This window comes from Chiloscyllium plagiosum, chromosome 42 (assembly GCF_004010195.1).
Source record: "Chiloscyllium plagiosum isolate BGI_BamShark_2017 chromosome 42, ASM401019v2, whole genome shotgun sequence".
NCBI lineage: Eukaryota > Metazoa > Chordata > Chondrichthyes > Orectolobiformes > Hemiscylliidae > Chiloscyllium > Chiloscyllium plagiosum.
The window spans coordinates 12,158,623-12,178,420 of NC_057751.1; the positions used below are offsets into that span (position 1 = coordinate 12,158,623).

Consider the following 19,798-nt stretch of genomic DNA (forward strand, 5'->3'; position numbering starts at 1 on the left):
CTCTTCCATAAATAGCAGTAGATGTTGAATCAGTTGTTCATTTTAAATCTGAGATTGACAATTTTTTTTTGTTCAGCAAAGATATTGAGGGATGCCGGTCAAAGGCAGGTATCTGGAGTTAGGACACAGGTCAGCCAAGATGTCATTGAATGGTAGAACAGGGTCAAGGGGCTGAAAGGCCTCGTTGTGTTCCCATCAGTTTCAAAGGCAGTATATTCATGGCAACATCAGCTGATGCTGGAAAAGAGCCCATGCTCTCGTCACTCTGCATCACAACTGATTGAAACTGAGATGACAGATGTCACACTGATTGTAAAGAAGAAATATCATAAGAGGCCTCAACTGCCTCAAAATTTATTAAGACAAGGAATGGAGCAGAGGCTGTGGCTTGGGAAAAAAAATTCAAGTTTTCAGAGGAAAAGGCCGGAACACCTATGAAGAGGTGAGATAAGGCCATAACAAATAGGAACCCGAGAAGCTTGTTCTGCCATTCAACAAGATCATGGCTGATCTGACTGCCTTCCTCTTGTCTATTTTCTTGGCATTTCCCCATAACCCTGATTCCCTGAATGATCAAGAATCTATTAGAAGAAGGGATAGGTTCTGAGGGAAATGAAGAAGGTGAAAGATTTACATATGCAACAGGTCATTGCATATGTAAAAAAGGATGAAAGTAAGTTTTCTGTTCAGATGTTGGGGAGAGGAAGGATGAAATTACACTGGCAATCAGGACATTGAGATTGTGTGAGTTGGTGCTGCCATAGAAAGATGTTGAGAATGTGCATGTGGCAATAGAGTCATAGAGATGTACAGCACGGAAACAGACCCTTCGGTCCAACTTGTCCATGCCAACGAAATATCCTAACCTAATTTAGTCCCATTTGCCAGCTATTGGCTCATATCCTTCCAAAACTTTCCTATTCATATATCCATCCAGATGCATTTTAAATACTGTAATTGTACCAGCCTCCACCACTTCCTCTGGCAGTCTATTCCATACACATGACACCCTCTGCATGAAAAAGTTACCCAATAGGTCCATTTTAATTTTTCCCCACTCACCCTAAACCTATGTCCTCTAGTTCTGGACTCCCCAATCCAGGGAAAAGACCTTGTCTAGCTACCCTATCCATGCCCCTCATAATTTTACAAACCTCTCTAAGGTTACATCTCAACTTCAAATGCTCCAAGGAAAACAGCCCCAGGCTATTCAGCCTCTCCCTATAGCTCAAATCCTCCAACCCTGGCAACATCCATCTAAATCTTTTCTGAACCCATTCAAGTTTCACAACATCCTTCCAATAGGAGGGAGACTAGATTGCACACAATATTATAAAAGTGGCCTAATCAATGTTCTGTACAGCCACAACATAACCTTCCCACTCCAATACTCAATGCTCGGTCTAATAAAGGAAAGCATACCACTACCCTATCCTATCTACCTGCGACTCCACTTTCAAGGAACTATGAACCTGCACTCCAAGGTCTCTTTGTTCAGCAACATTCCCCAGGACCTCATCATTAAGTGTATAATTCTTGCCCTGATTTGCTTTCCCAAAACGCAGCACCTCACATTCATCGAAATTAAACTCCATCTGCCACTCCTCAGCCCAATGGCCTATCTGAACAAGATTCCATTGTAATCGCTGTCCACTACACCTCCAAATTTGGTGTAATCTGCAAACTTACTAACTACACCACCTATGTTCACTTCCAAATCATTTAGTTAAATGACAATGAAACAATGGACCAGTACCATCCTTGTGGCACACCACTGGTCACAGGCCTCCAGTCTGAAAAGCAACCCTCCACCAACACCCTCTGTCTTCGACCTTCAAGCCAGTTCTGTATCCAAATGGTTAGTTCTCCCTGTTTTCTATGACTTCTAACCTTGCTAACCCAGTCTCCCATGAGGAACATTGTTGAATGCCTTACTGAAGTCCATATAGATCACGTCCATTGCTCTGCCCTCATCAATCCTCTTCATTACTTCTTCAAAAAACTCAATCAAGTTCGTGAGACATGATTTCCTATGCACAAAGCCATGTTGACTATCCCTAATCAGTCCTTGCCTTTCCAAATGCATATAAATCCAGTCCCTTAGGACTCCCTCCAACACCTTGCCCACCACTGATGTCAGGCTTACCGGTCTATAGTTCCCTGGCTTTTCCTTACCATCTTTCTGAAAGAGTGGCACCATGTCAGCCAACCCCAGTCTTCTGGCACCTCATCTGTGACTATTGATGATACAATTATCTCAGGAAGAGGCCCAGCAATCACTTCCCCAGCTTCCCACAGAGTCCAAGGATACACCTGATCAGGTCCTGGGGATTTATCCACTTTTATGCATTTTTAGACATCCAGCACCGCCTCCTCTGTAATATGGACATTTTTCAAGATGTAAAAACAATGACTGCAGATGCTGGAAACCAGATTCTGGATTAGTGGTGCTGGAAGAGCACAGCAGTTCAGGCAGCATCCAAAGAGCTTTGAAATCGACGTTTCGGGCAAAAGCCCTTCATCTTTTTCAAGATGTCTCCATCTATTTCCCCACATTCTATATCTTTCACGTCCTTCTGAACAGCTATTTGACACTGAATGCATATCTTAGCTTGAGCCATGAACAATGCTTTTGAGGATTGCTGAATATCCATGAAATATCCAGGTACATAATCCTTTGAAGTTTGCATCACATACAGAAAGGATGGTGAAGAAGGCAATAAGCATGCTTACCTTCATTGCCCAGACCTTCGATAACAAAAGTTGGGACATAATGTTAAGATTGTACATGATGTTGGTGAGGTCTCTTCTGGAGTATTGTGTCCAGTTTTGGTCTTCCAGTTATAGGAAGGTTATTATTAAATTGGAGAGGTTTCATAAAAGATTTATCAGGATGTTGCCAGGAATGGCGTTTTGAGTTATATGGAGAAGCTAGATAGGCTGGGACTTTTTTCACTGGAGTGTAGAAGGTTGAGAGGTGATCTTTTTGAGGTTTATGACGAGTATAGAAGAGGTGAATGGCAAGCATTTTTTCCCTAGGGTGGGGGATTTCAAGACTAGTGGGCACTTTTTAAGGTGAGAGGAGAGAGATTTAACAAGAGGGGCAATTTCTTTAAACAGAGGGTGGTTTGTATATGGAATAAACTTCCAGAGGAAGTGGAGGATGCAGTTACAGTTACAATGTTTAAAAGACATTTAGATAAGTACCTGAATAACAAATGTTTGGTAGGATTTGGGCCAAGTGCAGGCAGGTGGAAGTAGTTTAGTTTGGGATTATGGACAGCATGGACTGGCAGGTGGGACTAGATTGAGTTGAGATATCTGGTCGGCATGGATGGATTGGACCGAAGGGTCTGTTTCCATGCTGTACATCTCTTTGACTCTATGACTAGTTGGATTGAAAGGTCGGTTTCCGTGCTGTATGACTCTGTGACTCAATGACTCTATCTTAACTGTGAACAGATCAGAAACACAAATACTTGAATTTTAATTGAACATCATGTGGCTGAAGCTGGTGTAGGAGACAGTCACCGTGTAAAGAAATGCGGCTGTCAAATCAGGTTTTGTTGGATACCTTATTAAACACAAGAAGTGAAATGGAAAGCACCAAAGGTGAACAAGGCAAGAGATCCAAACAGAAATGCTGCTGAAGAGTAAAACTTCTTCAAGGTAAACACTCCTGGAAAAGAAGCAGTAATGAATTGCACAGCAACTCAGAAAGAGAACACTGCCGATACTGGCAATCTGAAACAAAAGCAGGAAGTGCTGGAAGTCCTCAGCAGATCAGGCAGTACCTGTGTAGAGATGAACAGAGCCAATGTTTCATGTCAATTGTCAAAAGGGAACTTCTGAGCCTGTGACACTCACAACCCGATTGGTTCAGAATTACCAAGATCATCTGATTAATGGAGACAGCATCTCACAATATTTTTTCCCACCATCTGCCTTCTGCTGGCCCACAGCGAAGTCCCAGGAGTGCCAGACAGTGCTAGAGAATGGACAACATTAATACATTAATTGTTTAAAACTTAGCTCTTTGATGCAACAACCAGAAAAATGGGATGTCAGTATCGAATGGACCATGCCATTCTCTTTTAAACGTTTCACTACAAGTACACTACTTTGTATAATGCAAACCACTTTACTGGTTAATAACTATTCTATGTGAAGAACATAGCATCACAATCCAAATCCACATGACTGTGAAATGCAATAACATGCGATGTCCATAGCGTTATTCTCTTAGTTAATGCGGAAACAGTGGTTAGCAAAGTGCTTTCTATCTGGACTGTGCATCAGTGATTTTTATGATGGTAATTTATCATGCTTTCGTTTTGCAAACCTGAATAGGTTTATGGACATTTAAATGCTAAGGAGCATACTTTAGTCATTTTAATGAGGTACAGACAAAAACCTGCATTATGTCTTCAAGCTTACTTGCTTTGTGCTGTTTGCAACAAAAGAGAGCACATTACCACACCAAACAACAAATAAAAGGTGGGTCTAGAATAAATTTAATGATTGATGTTCAGTCTCCCCTTATTGTTATTGTCCATGCACAGGATGTTTACAATGTCCGTGAACGACAACAGCATGTGTGAAGGTATGGAATAAAAATGCTTGCAGCATAAACACAGTGCAAATCAACATGACTCCCTGATATAATGCTTCTCTCAACTGTTCTTTTCAATTAGAGGTAATGAAATTGAAGATAGTGATTAGTTTGCTCTGTTTGAATGTTTACTGATTTATACTTTTTGAATTTCATGAACCTGGAGTCAAGATAAAGATTATATTTAACACTGGTGTTTCTATATTGGTTAATACATGCAAAACCAAAACAACATCAGTGAGGGCTGGCAACACTGAGTTGTAACGTTCAGCGTGGCTACAGAACACACGTCTAGGCTACCCACAAATTTTCTGAAAGTCCTACAGGAAGCATTGTTTATACCTAAATATGCAATTTAACCATATTCACAACCTTACTCAACCTGACCTCCTTTATGTCATCACACTACTGTGAAATATGTTCAACACAAGCACACTGATTGTTTTCTTGTATCCCTCTTCGCTGACATCCTCTTCCACCTCCCAACCACACTTCCAGCTGTGTTTGTTCCTGGAAAAATTCTGCTCATAGCAGCATTGTCAAATTCCCAATTGTTTTAATTTTAGCCCACCATTCACCACAACAGTTTTGCATTTCACCTTCACCTCTGCTGCTGAGTATATTGCACATATTGTGATCACTTCAGCTGAAACTACTCAATGTTTAGGATTATCCTTGAATGAGAAGTTAATTCTTGGCTTTGCTTTGCAATAAACCATCTTCTTCAAAGATTCTAATGTGCCTCCTTCAACCATCCTTGAGCAACAAGTGCAAGAGCTCATGGATTCCACTATTGCTAAAAGAGAGACCATCCCATTCAGTAGCCTTTGCCATTTATTGTCTGGCACAAAAAAAAACAAATGGGCAAGATGACCTGACCATGACTAACACAGAAAATGAATGATGATATTGGCCTATCCACATCCCCTTTTAGATTTCTAATATTCTCATCACAACATGCTATTCTACCAATCCATTCCAATCATACCATTTGAATATATTGTACTCCACCCCTCCTCCAAGACATTAATATAGCCAGTAAATAATCGAAGAACCCAGCACTGATCCTTGTTGCATTTCACTAATTCCTTCTTTCCAACCTCAAAAAATACCCATTGATCCTGACTCACTATCTTCTCTGTAATAAATACTTTGGAATCCTAGTTCATAGTGTTTCCTCAATACCATGAGCAACATCCTTGTGCACATATCTTGTGCAACATCCTTGTATGTATCTCCTTATCAAAGGTCTTCTGGAAATTCAAATCCAAACTCAAAGGCAGCACAGACATGGGAAGTCACCATCCGCAAGTTCCCAGTCAAGCCACTTGCTATCCTGACTTGAAAATATCTTGCCATTCTTTGTATCACTGGGTCAAAATCCCAGAACCCCCTCTCTAACCTACACCAAATGGATTACAGCAATTCAAAAAAAAAATAGCACACCAGGTGCAAGAGCTATTTGGGGTAATAAGTACCGGTCTAGCCAGTGAAACTCATCCATCTGAATGAATTTTTAAAAAGCCAGGCAAAAGTGAGTACTGCAGATGCTGGAGATTAGAGTCAGGAGTATGATGCTGGAAAATAAACAGCAGGTCAGGCAGCATCCGAGGAGCAGGAAAATCGACATTTTGCGCATTCCTTCACTCCTGATGAAGGGCTTTTGCCCAAAACGTTGATTTTCCTGCCTCTTGGATGCTGCCTGACCTGCTGTGCTTTTCCAGAACTGCACTCTTGAATAAAAATGTCAGTACCCTGCTATTTGCCTCCCTGGTTTATGCACTGTCTCTAAGCTGCTTCTATATCTTATCAAAATCTACATTTCACTAAAACTATCCTGAATTAAAATGTTCTAGTAACCCACTGGTTTTTAAACCATCTCCAAAATATCCAACAAAATATACAGCAATGAACTGAATAAAAATCAATTCATTTTATTGCAATAAATAATCTTGTCAGATGCAGGGAAAGCCATTGTTCTGAAAGAAATTCTGAGAGAAAACAGTCCTACATAAAAAGAAGGGTAATTTGTCTTCTTAAATGTCAGGTTGTATCATTTTCATCCCCCTGTTCTGGTTAGATAAATGCTTTATAATGAGAAAAAAAGGATGCAACAATCATTTTTGAAACGTATGTCTGAAATTTGTCAGTACAGTCGCGAGCTGGCATACTGTGCTCTGAAATCTTGCATGCGTGAATTTATATTCGTATTTCTGCAGACAAGGAAACCTGAATCTATCAAGTCACTGAAACCCAGTGATTCAGTCCCCCACCAAGACAAAGAGGGATGAATTCTTCTTTTGCTATTAGTGGCAGCAAATAATGAGCAGTGATTCAATGAATTCTTCGGGGAGGGTGAATGAAATTATATTAGGCTCACATTAATATTGAAGAGAGAGAAAAGGCACAAAACACACAGGTAATGAGGTGAAGTAATAAATAGGCTGGCTGTTTGATTGGCAGTGTAATTGGCTTTCATAATGTTACAATCACGGGGGAAGTGACAAGGAATTATACTGTCAATCACTTATTTGATTTTTCAAAACACCTGCACAAATGTCACAAAAAACTGCAATCATGTCACATTGATATTCTTATATAGCTGCACAAAATACATTTCAAACTAACTTTTCTGATTATTAATGCACAGTAGAGGGTTTACACATTAAAACTTGTTTAAATTGCCAGTTTGAAAAAAAATCATTGTGTTGAATGAGCACCGTCTCCTCCAAAAATGATGACTTTGCAACACTGAGAGCTGGGGAAAAGCCCACTCAGATTAAATTGCAGCTTTGGCTGCTCTCGCAGTACGGTGCATACATTCATGCAACAAATTTGATTTTGGTGGAACTGTAATTGGGGGAGTTTTAAGACAGAAACACAGAAAATAGGAGCAGGAGTATGCCATTCAGCCCTTTGAACCTGCTGTGTCACTACATATGATAATAGCTGATCATCCATCTCATTAACCCTGTTCCTGCTTTCTCCCCCATACCCCTCAGTAATTTTAGCAATAAGAACTTTCTCCAACTCCTTCTTGAAAACATTCAATGCTTTGGATTCAACTGCTTTCTGTGGCAGAGAATTCCCCAGGCTCACCACTCCTCATCTCAGTCCTAAATAGCCTACCCATATCCTTTGAGTGTTATTCCTGGATCTGGACTCTCCAATCATCAGGAATATCCTTCCTGCATTTACCCTGTCTAGTGCTGTTAGAATGTTTCAGGTTTCTGTGAGATCTTCCCTTAGTTTTCTGAAATCCAGTGAATGTACTCCTAAATGACATAGTCTCTCTTCATATGTCAGTCTTGACATCTCAGGAAATAGTCTGGGAAACATTTGTTGCACTCCCTCCATCATCAGAATAGCCTTCCTCAGAAAGAAGACCAAAACTGCACACAATTTTCCAGGTATGGTCTCTCTAAGGATCTATACAAATGCACTGAGGCATCCCTGTTTCTGTGTGTGAATCCTTTTCTATCATACCATTTGTCTTCTTCAATGCCTGGGGCAACTACATGCTGACTTTCAGTGACTGATGTACAAGGACACCCAGGCCTCATTTCACCCCTCCTTTCCCAATCTATCCCCATTCAGATAATAATCTACCTAATAATAATCTAATAAGATACCAAAGCGGATAATCTGACACATATCCACATTATACTTCATATGTCATGCATTTCCCAAGTCACTTAACTTGTCTAAAACACACTGAAGCATCACTGCTTCTTCCTCACAGCTCATCCTCAGAGCTGTCTTTGTATCATCTACAAACTTGGACATATTACATTTAGTCCCCTCATCTAAATAATTAATATGTATTGGGGTGGCATGGTGGCTCAGTGGTTAGCACTGCTGTCTCACGGTACCAGGACTCGGGTTCAATTCCAGCCTCGGTTGACTGTCAATGTGGAGGTTGCACACTCTTCCCATGTCTGCGTGGGTTTGCTCTGGTTTCCTCCCACAATCTAAAGATGTGCAGGTTAGGTGAATTGGCCATGCCAAATTGCCCATAGTGTTCAGGGATAAGGGTAGGTTAAATGCATTAGTTAGGGGTATATGTAGAGAAATGGGTTTGGGTGGGATACTCTTTGGACGGTCGGTGGGGACTTGTTGGGCTGAAGGGCCTGTTTCCACACTGTAGGGATTCTGATTCTAATTCTATTGTGAATAACTGGGATTGAAGCACTGGTCCTTGCAGTATTCCCACTTGTCACTGTCAGATACTCAGAAAAAGGCCCATTAATTCCTACTTTTTGCTTCCTATCTGCAGCTGGATCTCTAACCATATCAGCCCACTTCCACAATCCCACATGTTTTAATTTTACATGTTAACTCTTATGTAGAACCTTATCAAACATTTACTAAAAGTGCAAGTAAACCACATCCACTGGCTCTCCTTGTTCACCCTCTTCATCTCCTTGTTCATCTATATCATCTCTTTCTCTATGTCACCAGTTGACAGTTTATTTGCAAATCTGAAGTATTTATTTTTCACACTTCTGATCGTAAATTTGTTTTTACAAATCAAATTTGTAGTTCCACCTGGTTCTCATCATGATTCAAGCTGTTGTTACAGAATCATTGATGTCTACAGCTCAGAAAAAAGGCCATTCTGCCTCTCAAGTCTGCACCAGTCAAAAGCGACCAACAAACTATTCTAATCCCATTTTCCATAACTTGGTCCAAAGCACTGGCATCAGAAGTGTACATTTAAACACTTCTTCAATGCTTTGAGGGTTTCTGCAGCCAATAGCTTCACAGGCACCAAGTTCCAGATTCCCACCATCCTCTGGGTGAAAAAAACTAAATAGTCACATCCTCTTTAAATCTCCAGCCTCTTTGCTTAAATCTATGGCTCCGGGTCATTGGTCTCACCACCAAGGGAAAAGTTCTTGTCTACACTGTCTTAATAATTTTCTGCATCCTGTACATGTACATATACCTATACATGCTTAATAATTTTAAAAATCTCAATCATGTTGCCCCTCAGTCACCATTGCTCATCAGAAAACAATCCCAGTTATTTAATCTCTCTTCATAATTAAAACTGTAGAGCATAGGCAATGTCCTGGCAAATCTGCTTTCCACCCTCTCCAGGGCCTAACTAACTGTTCATATAGTTCTAGCATAACCTCTCTGCTTTTAAACTCTATGCCTTGGCTAATAAAGGCAAATATTCCATATGCTTTCTTCACTATGTCATCTATCTGTCTTGCGACCTTAATGCACTGTAGACATGCACACCAAAGTCACTTTGACCCTCAATGCATCCCAGAGTCCTACTGATCATTGTGTATTGCCTTGCCTTGTTTGTCCTTCCCAAGTGCATCACCTCATACTTACCCAGATCAAACTTAATTTCCACTGATCAGCCGACCTGACGAGCCCATCTATATCCTCCTATAATCTAAGGCCATCCTCACTACTTACTACTCCACCAATTGTGTTGGGATATGGTGTGGAACATGCATCTTTGCCACCAGCTCCACAGGATTTGATGTATGGATGTAAAACGGTGACTAGTTTTTCAGAAATTCACTAAAAACAACTTGTCCCCTGAATTATACATGGATGGTGCAAGTATGGTAATTTCCAAAAGAATCAGTTTTAAGGGAAAAATGCTGATCAGTAACCTGTTTCATTACCTTGGTTGTTGCCAATAAGTCTTTGACATTGTCGGAGACTGTGATAATTTGTGTTGAGAAACTTTCTTCACATTTTACATTCGTTGTATCAAACTATGGACAGAACTAATTCAAATTTGTGAAATGTTTGAACGGATAAATTGTGACACATGACTTTCATTGGCAAATAAATCTGTAACATGTGTGCATGAACATAAGGTTAGTCACATAAGTATCCAGCTTGATGGTCCTAGAAACTTCTTCATGTAATGGATGAAAAGCCTATTATCAAGAATAGATATAAAAGCTGAATGATATGTTTTGGTGAAAATTACTTTAAGTTAAAGGTAAAGCGAACAATCTGGGAATGGGATAGACATATGGTGCCATGTCAGTGGATAAGGAGGAATGGATACACAGATGTTTTCTCCCATTGTCAGACATGAATGATAGACTAAACATCCTCCTTTTTGACAACCTTGCATGACTTTGATATCTTCACCTCCTCTTCCTACTTCCCACTTCAAGAAAGCTACGATTCTTACCTGTTATGCAACAATTATCTCTGGCACACGAACAAATGTGAAACGTGGTGTGCCACTGGCCCGTTTTACTTCAGGTATTTGTGTTTCTAAGGCTAAGGCTGTTAGGCACCTTCATCTCCTGTTACTAAAAACCTGAGATATACTGTCTTGGTCAAATGGAAGTAAGTGTGGATTCACCCCATCTTTGAAGACTGCATTATGGCACTGTTTGCACCTGATTCACAAACTGCAGAGATTTTAGACTCTTTTAAGTTTTTGCTTCCTTGTGTGATCTTTGGGGTTTTGTAAACACAAGCCGGTACTGCTTGATCACTGGGTGGTGATTTCTCTGATTTTTTTTAACTGGATGTGCTGTGTACTATGGATCTGCATTCTTATTTTTTCCAAATAAGATGTTGGCAATCTGAAGTGCCAACCACTGAGCATCAAGAAGCCAAATTCCAGAGTTCATTATCCACACAGTAAATTCACCTCACTGGAACAAATACTTTGATTTGATTTGCTTCTGAGTGCTGACTTTCCAAATGCTTTACATTGCTAGTGAAGGTGTCTTTATTTGAAACAAGTTACAACTTGTTAGCTTTGCTGTGCCTCAGTATTTAAAGGAAGCCAGGTGCTCTCCCCCAGGGAGTATGGCGAACTGAGGGCACTACCCTTGGCTGCTATAATAACATTTCTCTGCATCCCTTTGGCATAATGAAATGGCCCCAGCTTATTTCAGCAAAAGAGTGGCCCACGCAGTTGTAGAAAAGTCAGGAGGGTTTATTATGTCCTGTTCAGAAAATAACTTATTGAGGAGCAGTCTAAAGTTGCGGAAAGGGATCAGAAGGCACACTGCGAAGTAGCAAGTAAGTTTCAGAGGACAGGGCCTTACAGCTGACTGTAAGAAGGAAGGGCTTGAAGACAGGAGTAGAACGTGGAATTCTGATGGGTGTAAGCTGAATAACGTTGCTGAGGTGAAAATAGGTCATGAAGCAGCATAAAAAGCAGAACAAAGGTTTTGCATTGAGTGTGTCATCTTTGTAGCCGATGGAGTTCAGTTAGGAGATGATGAATTGCACCTCATATAGGCCAAGATACTGAACACTAAGTGTTTGTTAAGTTAGAGTTTGCTACCCTCATGGGAACAGTGAAGAAACATGCTTTCACTATGGATATGTGCATAACTTGAACCTCTTTATTAGAGTCCAGGATACATCTCACTGTGTAGACTCTACACAGCAGGTTTTGTTCCATAATCAAAATCTCATTTCACAGAGAGATTATTTTAAAATAATTACACACAGAGCACTTCTTTCCACTTTATCTCCTTTACTGCTTTATGGCTGTTGCTGAGCAATTAGAGCAGAAGTCTAACATTCACATGTTTAAAGCAAACCAAAATATCACATGAATGTTTTCATATCAGTGGGAACAAATGTATGTGCCATGAAGAAAGGTTAAATACGTCAGTAGCTGGGAAAGACATGCAAGAAAAATGGCATTACACGATGAACACAAGATAACAGCTACGTTGATGTGACAATGGACTTATTAACATCATTCAAGTGATTAATGATGCAGTAATGTTGTCTCTTTTGTGTCTCAGGAATTGATACCATCACAGCTGAGGGTGTCAGGCTCCAGGACTCCTGATCACCACAGCCAAAAGTGACAGAGGCTCAATCACCTTGTTTTGAAATTTATTCTTCCATGGGATGTGGGCTTTGACAACATTTGCAAGGGCAAGGACAACATTTATTGCCCCTCCGATGCATTTAAATGTCAATCACATTGCTGTACATATTCTAAATTTTTCCACCTGCTAAATTTTCATGCAATTGGTCTCTTGTATCTGGTATTTCCAAAAATGAGACATTGGCTGTTTGGGGACTAGAGCTGTGCAGTTGCCTTCAGGTGGAGGTGCAGGGCTGTCTTGTCACTGGTCCTCACATGGTGCCGATGTTAAGTTGACAAGTCTCTCAACCCCATGCGAATCCATAATTGTGGCCTGAGCCTTGCAGTTTGAACTTTGAGCAATGTGTTGAAGAACATATCCTATAAATACAGCCTTATAAAATGGGAGGAACACTAACTGAAGGAATTCGTCCAGGTTTTGCTGAAACAGGACATCGCCTACCATGCATCATAAGTTTGATATTTTCCCTAAACCTGTAGCTTATAAAATGCGTTTGCCCTTAAAGTTGTTGGAAGTGCAAGTTGATAACTAGCAACAGGCCATTTGGTATTTTAGTGAATGATGGAATCAACAATCTGAAAGGACTAAAAATGAGCGACAGTACAAATGGAGAGGTTGATGAATTAGAGTCATACCCGTAACATTAAGAAGGACAGTAAGATTGGAATAAGAGAGAGACAAGCAAGGATATGGAAATGAGTCGGAAAAAAAACTGCAAGTGAAAAATGTCTTAGGTCTCTAAAAAGAATTTAATACAGACTGAGGTGAAACAGTTTAAACTGTTCCATGCCTGGCTCAAGAGTTTGATTGACATGGCATGAGCAACGACCATTCCATTATGTGGGTATCCAGGCTAATATACAACAACTTAAGCGTTCTGCGGTGAGCTGACTAAAGTTTATTGTGCAAATGCAACAAGTTCTTAAAGATATGCAGTTTGAGGGAGAGCTGGCATTTTCAATGAGGTGAACAGGGAGATGTGCAAATTGTTCAGACAAATGTGGCAATTTGCAATTCATGAGGCAGATCTCCTTCAACCTAAGTCATTGAACGACTTATAGATTGATAACAGCAAAAAGCCCAAAATAACAAAACTGCGCCAAGATATGTTTCTCAATGATTTCATATAGTGAAAACAAATGGTGTAAAATGTGGTCATTTTTACTGCATTAAAATAACTGTTTTCAAAGGCTCGAAATATAACCATGTCCATGTTTGCAAATTACCAAAACCCCATAAAAAGCATGATATTATTCACTGTGTACAGATAGATGGAAGAAAACTTGAATACCTGGTTATGTGGATAGGACAAAACAATATCTCTGATGTAAAATATGGATTAACTCGTGAAAATGAGTTCTCCTGTTCCAATCCTTGAGAATCAATGATCCCTTGCAGAAAAAAAACAAACCCTTAATCTGCTGCATGGAGAGATGTAAATTTGACAAGGGACCTGCTTTGCAAAAAGGTTATGCTGGAGGTGAGAAACGCTCTATCAATTTTCATTTGGAATCAGACAGTTGAACACATAGAACAGAAATTCCCAGGGTAAGAAACAATTCTCTTTGAGTGATTTTTTTGTTACCAATTATGCTCGATGTAATTGCTGTTTTAATTTTGAATAAAATATGTGGGCTTCCATTAATACAGACAGTATTCCTGCAATAATTAAACTACCCCACATTCCTTTGCTTATTTATTTACAATCTCATGGGTTGGAACTAGCTGGAGGCAAAGACCTCGCTCATGAATTATGTCTCACCATCAATGTATATAAAAAGACATGTTCATGATATCCGTCAATGGATGACTGCATGACACCCAAGGTATAAAGATCTCATCCATCTTAGCAGAGATCATTTGCAGCATGATGTGGAGATGCCAGTGTTGGACTGGGGTATGAAAATGTGTTGCTGGAAAAGCGCAGCAGGTCAGGTAGCATCCAGGGAACAGGAGAATCGACGTTTCAGGCATAAGCCCTTCTTCAGGAATGAGGAAAGTGTGTCCAGCAGGCTAAGATAAAAGGTAGGGAGGAGGGACTTGGGGAGGGGCGTCGGAAATGCTGATGGTCTGGCGATGGAGGAGTCCAAAGACCTGCATATCCTTGGTGGAGTGGGAGGGGGAGTTGAAGTGTTGAGCCACAGGGTGGTTGGGTTGGTTGGTCCAGGTGTCCCAGAGGTGTTCTCTGAAATGCTCCGCAAGTAGGCGGCCTGTCTCCCCAAAATAGAGGAGGCCACATCGGGTGCAGAGGATGCAATAGATGATGTGTGTGGAGGTGCAGGTGAATTTGTGGCGGATATGGAAGTATCCCTTGGGGCCTTGGAGGGAAGTAAGGGGGGAGGTGTGGACTGGGGTATACAAAGTTAAAAATCACACAATACCAGGCAGAAGAAGCAACAGGTGTATTCACAGTGCACGGGAAAGATTATATCCTGGGATAGATTACTTTTCTGAATTTCCCATTGTTCAATGACTTAGCAATTTAAGGAATGTGATCATTGTGACATGATGAGTGCTGTTTTCAGTTAATCCAATCTAACTGATCAAATAGTGCACGACAATGGACTGCAGTTCAGTGGTAAACCATTTCAAGACATGTACTAAGTGGAGATTGACCCATACGACATCATCACCCACCACTCATGCTCAACAACCCAGCAAAGCATACAGCTTATTAACAAATACATGACCACTCAATATGGAGCAACAAAACAAGACTTTTGCATTGCATTGCTGTATTTTTGTGTGACAGCAATGGAGATGGTGAAGAGTGATGAGAGTGAAGATGAATATTTGATCATGATTGTGTGGCAATCACAACCACCAGTGGCATGATAACCAAGTTAACAATTAAGTGCAACCAAAAACAAGGTATATCTCTCCAGACAGATAAACACTCACAGGCCAGTCCTAGCTATCAAAGCGTCATATTGAAGTTTAAAATGTTAGGCATATAATTTCTGTTTTTCCTATCTTCATAATGAGTAAATTGACAACACCTGTCTGGGATAGGTTTTTAACATTGGAAACAGGAGGGTGCTGTGTTATGTGTCATTATACTTTTAAGGGGCATACTCTTGACATCTTCACTGCATTACAGCACATGACCTGCAAGGACAATGATCTCATACTCCATCTTAACTGAGATCATTTGAAGTATGGCACTCCATGGCTTCTCTTTCATAACCTCCAAGCTTAATGTTGTCCCAGACACATATCCATCCCAGGAATATACTGTTTGCTACAATAGCTCAGTTGAATACATGCCTGTTAAATTCTTTGTTCCCACAATATCAACATGTAATTTCTTATGTTGTGGGAGATGACATAAGCATTGCTGCATAAGAGTCAAAGCACCTTGTTAGAGGCAAACACACACCACCTAACCTATTTTTGATAATGGGGAGACTGAATGGAATGAAAATAAGTACTCATAAAATAGACACATTATTGTCTCGCATTCATCAGGCCAATTTGCAACAAGTGTCAATACAAAGTGAAACAAACATTTATACTGTGTGAAAGGAGAGTGCTGATGAGCTGACAAGTGGACTTTCAATGGTATAGATGAAACCATGGATGATGAACCAATTAATGATTGAAATAACTCCATAGAGGCCGATATCTCATCACCAAGTCACCTTTAGTTCACACGTGGCTCCCTCAGAGCCAGCTCCCTCAGAATGAACAGAATGTCTGACACTTCTGTTTATATCTGACAGCCAGGGCTCCCTGATTGGATCCAATCAGAGAACTCATATCCTATGAAGTCTGACCTTGTAACAATCACAACAATGACAACTGATGGTTTTCTCCAAAACATTGTTTACATTTTTAACAAGGCTGGTTAACTTTCCGTGATCAAAGCAGTGCCCTGAGAAATGAGCCAGAGAATGTCAATTATTTTGTTGCATTGAAACATGTGCAGTGTGGGTGCATGTTCTTTCTGTCATCAAAGTATAGGGCCCTTTGTACTAATAAATATTGCTTCCAGAAAAGACAAATGCACCACACAGTAAGCCCAACTGATGATCCTAAATTGTTTATCAGCATAATTCTCTCCATACTGAGGATCATGCAGCAAATATTGTCCATTTGTGAATTGTATCAAATGTTGGAAACTGTCTTGTGCATTTGCAATCATGGGTTGTTTGACCAGTATGTTGTTAATTTTGAACAACTGATAGGAGATTTGTTTGACACATTCAGCAAGTGCTTGGGATGTGCAACATTAACACAGCATCACACCAGCACTGAAATTCATATTTCAATTACAGAGAGAATGTCTTTTTGCCTTGATAGCAACATCTTGTGTGTGGTGAACACCACTTGTCTTGCTCCTGCATAGTAGCAATATAAACTGTGGTGAGAAATGATCTAATCAAGCTAACCATTATCCTGCATGATGGAACAAAAATATGATTTCTTTGAATACAAACTGAATCTTCATGATGTAAGGTCATGATTTTTTCCTGAGGTTTTTCCTACTTTATGAACATTGTTCATTTATATTTGTATTCACGGAAAACTTCATCCGCGCTGTCAATGGTCAACAAAGTGGACAGATTGGAAAATATGTGAGTGGTGAGCTAAATACAGGAGAAGCACAATCTAAGGTTTTGGCTCAATCAGAATACTGCACTAGGCAGGAAGCAGGAACCCCATAGCAGAGCTGGAACATGAAAATAGCCACCTCTAGTGAGGAATCTTATCTGCCTTGCTCCTTGTTCTTGTAGCATTTTCATACTTTAGTGGTTTTCAGTGAAGAACTGAAGTCAGGTGCAAACAACTGGGCCTGCCAAGCAGCACAAGCCTGAGAAAAATGAATAAAGTTAATTAAGGCCACTTACTTAGTCTGATGCTTGGATCCCTGTAGATGAGCATGGTACTGTTCGATGGAATTCAGGATCACATGACACAAACTGCAAGTGTAACTCCGCTTCAGTGCTGCAAGAGAAGATGGAAGAATCAAACTGGTGATTAGCTAATTGATCCTGGTTTTAAGGTATGACTTTCATTGCTTCTGCTGTGCAGTTTTGACACTGGAGCATACATTACAATTTCAGAAGCATATCACAATGATTTTGAAATATACACATTAAGCAAGAAGGAGATTCTCCCATAGCTTTTCTGATGAAACAGAACGCTCAGGGGAGCATGGTTCAGGAAGTTCTACAGATTACAGTCAAACCCACAATGGTACATCCATTCAAACTAAAACAAGTTTGGGATGCACAATTCTGCTTTTATCAGAACTTGACTAGTCTCTTTCTGCCACAGCGTTACAAGAAGCAGAGACTTCTACTTTTACTTTCCTTTTTCAAAACTAATAAAACTCAGTTTGAAAATTCTGTTTTTGAAGAAAAATGGAAGCACTGTACTTTTACTAACTTGAACCCTCATGTTGAATTCCCTCTGAATGCTGGAGTCTCCCTAAAATAAAATCAGAAGTTGGGCTTCAAAAGAGCGTTATCAAATAAATATTCATACTAAGCCACATAAGGTGTTCAAAGCATGTCAGATTTAATTTTTAGGACAGTGCTTAAGGCTACATCGAGATGCACTTGCCCACTGTGAATTGTAGGGCTTCTGTGAAACTTCTTATCTGCCGAATTAGGTTGACTTTGGAAGTTTAGAGAAGCATGGGGATTAGGCTGGAGCTTGAAGGTGCAGGTTTCTGACGAAATCAGAAATAGAAGCTCTGGATTGACAAGGTTGGAAAATACAATGGGAACAAAGAAGCTGTGAAATTGTGAAATGATAATGAACAACTGTTACTTAGTGCTGACAGTAATGGGATGTGACAATCCAGCTGCTACTTAGAACAGTTTCATTAACACTGAGATGCAAAACATGGCAGACCAATTAATTGGTACATGTAGCTTTTATCTCTGAGGAAATATTACTGGTTTTCTGATGGTCTACTGGAATTAATATAAGCTGGGGGGATATGAAATTTACGCTATATGTACTCCTGCCTCAAATTTTTGGGATTCAATCCCAAATCTCCACGCATTTCATAAGTATTACAAAAACAATGATATTTAACATTTAAAATACCACAATGTGTCAGAACTCGTCGTTTACCCAATGTCTGTAAAACCTCTCTAACCTTATGGCAGTACCTCTCAAGTGACAACCTACTTGAGATGAACTGAAGATGGGGTTACATTTACAACAACTGAGGTTTATGTAGCGCATTTAACACAGCAAACTTGCTTAGACACTTATGAGAGTGTTATCAAATAGACCAGATAACAAACCACATAAATATATATTTGGATAGGTGACCAAAAGCTTGTTGAAAAGGTAGATCCTGACAGGAAACCTAAGGTAGATATGATAGGGAACGTTGAGGGACAGAATTCCATTTCTTAGGGCCTTGCAGCTGAAGATATAACCACAAACGTAGAAATGATCTAAATCAGACCCACGAGAGGGCAGAATTGAAGGTAAAACCACAGATTACGACAACAGCACAACAACATCTTGTTTCTTTATTGCAGCTTACAGAAAGTAGGTGACACTGCTTAATGTTAATGGCTATATTTACATGGGCTACTGACATTGTTGTGGAACTAAAAGGTATAGGTGATATTAAAGCCATTTAATTTTCCTTTTAATCTGAAGTCAACAGAAGATTAAAGAAAAGTCGTCGAAAACACACAATAATTTCACAAACATGAAAAAAGAGGTCACACAGAGGAACGTGCAGTGGCAATTTTTATATCTTTTCTCATGAAAGGGAGAAATCATGAATCTGTTAGCCTGGGACAGCAGTGTTAGCAGATGGCAAAAACTGAACACGTGTGTCAAAATCATGAACTCTTAAAAACACTTGGAGTAAATCGGAATAGAGAATATGGATTCAAAAAGGGTAGATGATGCTCAATGACTTGAATGTTTTGACAAATACAAAAACTACATAGAACAAGGGATGGACAGATATTACAAGTTTTGAGAAGATTTGTAGCTCAGGTTGAGGTTTTGGATGTAGGTTTCTTCGCTGAGCTGGAAGGATCATTTCCAGATGTTTCGTCACCCTAATAGGTAACATCTTCAGTGGGTCTCAGGCGAAGCACTACTGATAATTCCTGTTTTCTGTTTATATGTTTGGGTTCCTTTGGGTTGGTGATGTCATTTTGTGTGGTGAAGTTGGTCCTAGGGAGTGTTGCTGAACAAAGAGACCTTGGAGTGCAGGTCCTCCTTGAAAGAGGAGTCACAGGTAGATAGGATAGTGAAGAAGGCATTTGGTATGCTTTCCTTTATTGGTCAGAGTATTGAGTACAGGAGTTGGGAGGTCATGTTGCGGCTGTACAGGACATTGGTTAGG

At 40.0% G+C, this 19,798-nt stretch overlaps 1 protein-coding gene across 5 annotated transcripts in view; it reads right to left on the reverse strand.

Moving 5' to 3' along the window:
• LOC122543133 (zinc finger matrin-type protein 4-like) overlaps positions 1 to 19,798 on the reverse strand; it is a 162,396-nt gene that overhangs the window by 17,460 nt on the left and 125,138 nt on the right. For 4 of the 5 annotated variants that reach the window (XR_006309925.1, XR_006309926.1, XM_043681478.1 and 1 more), the window contains exon 6: positions 17,316 to 17,412. Coding sequence is in view for 3 of the 5 variants with exons in the window: in XM_043681478.1 (XP_043537413.1) it covers positions 17,316 to 17,412 (97 nt within the window). In the remaining 2 variants the exon portion in view is untranslated. Of the gene's footprint in view, positions 1 to 13,791; positions 13,857 to 17,315; positions 17,413 to 19,798 lie in introns of those variants that run through there. The other variant, XM_043681479.1, reaches the window with a different exon arrangement.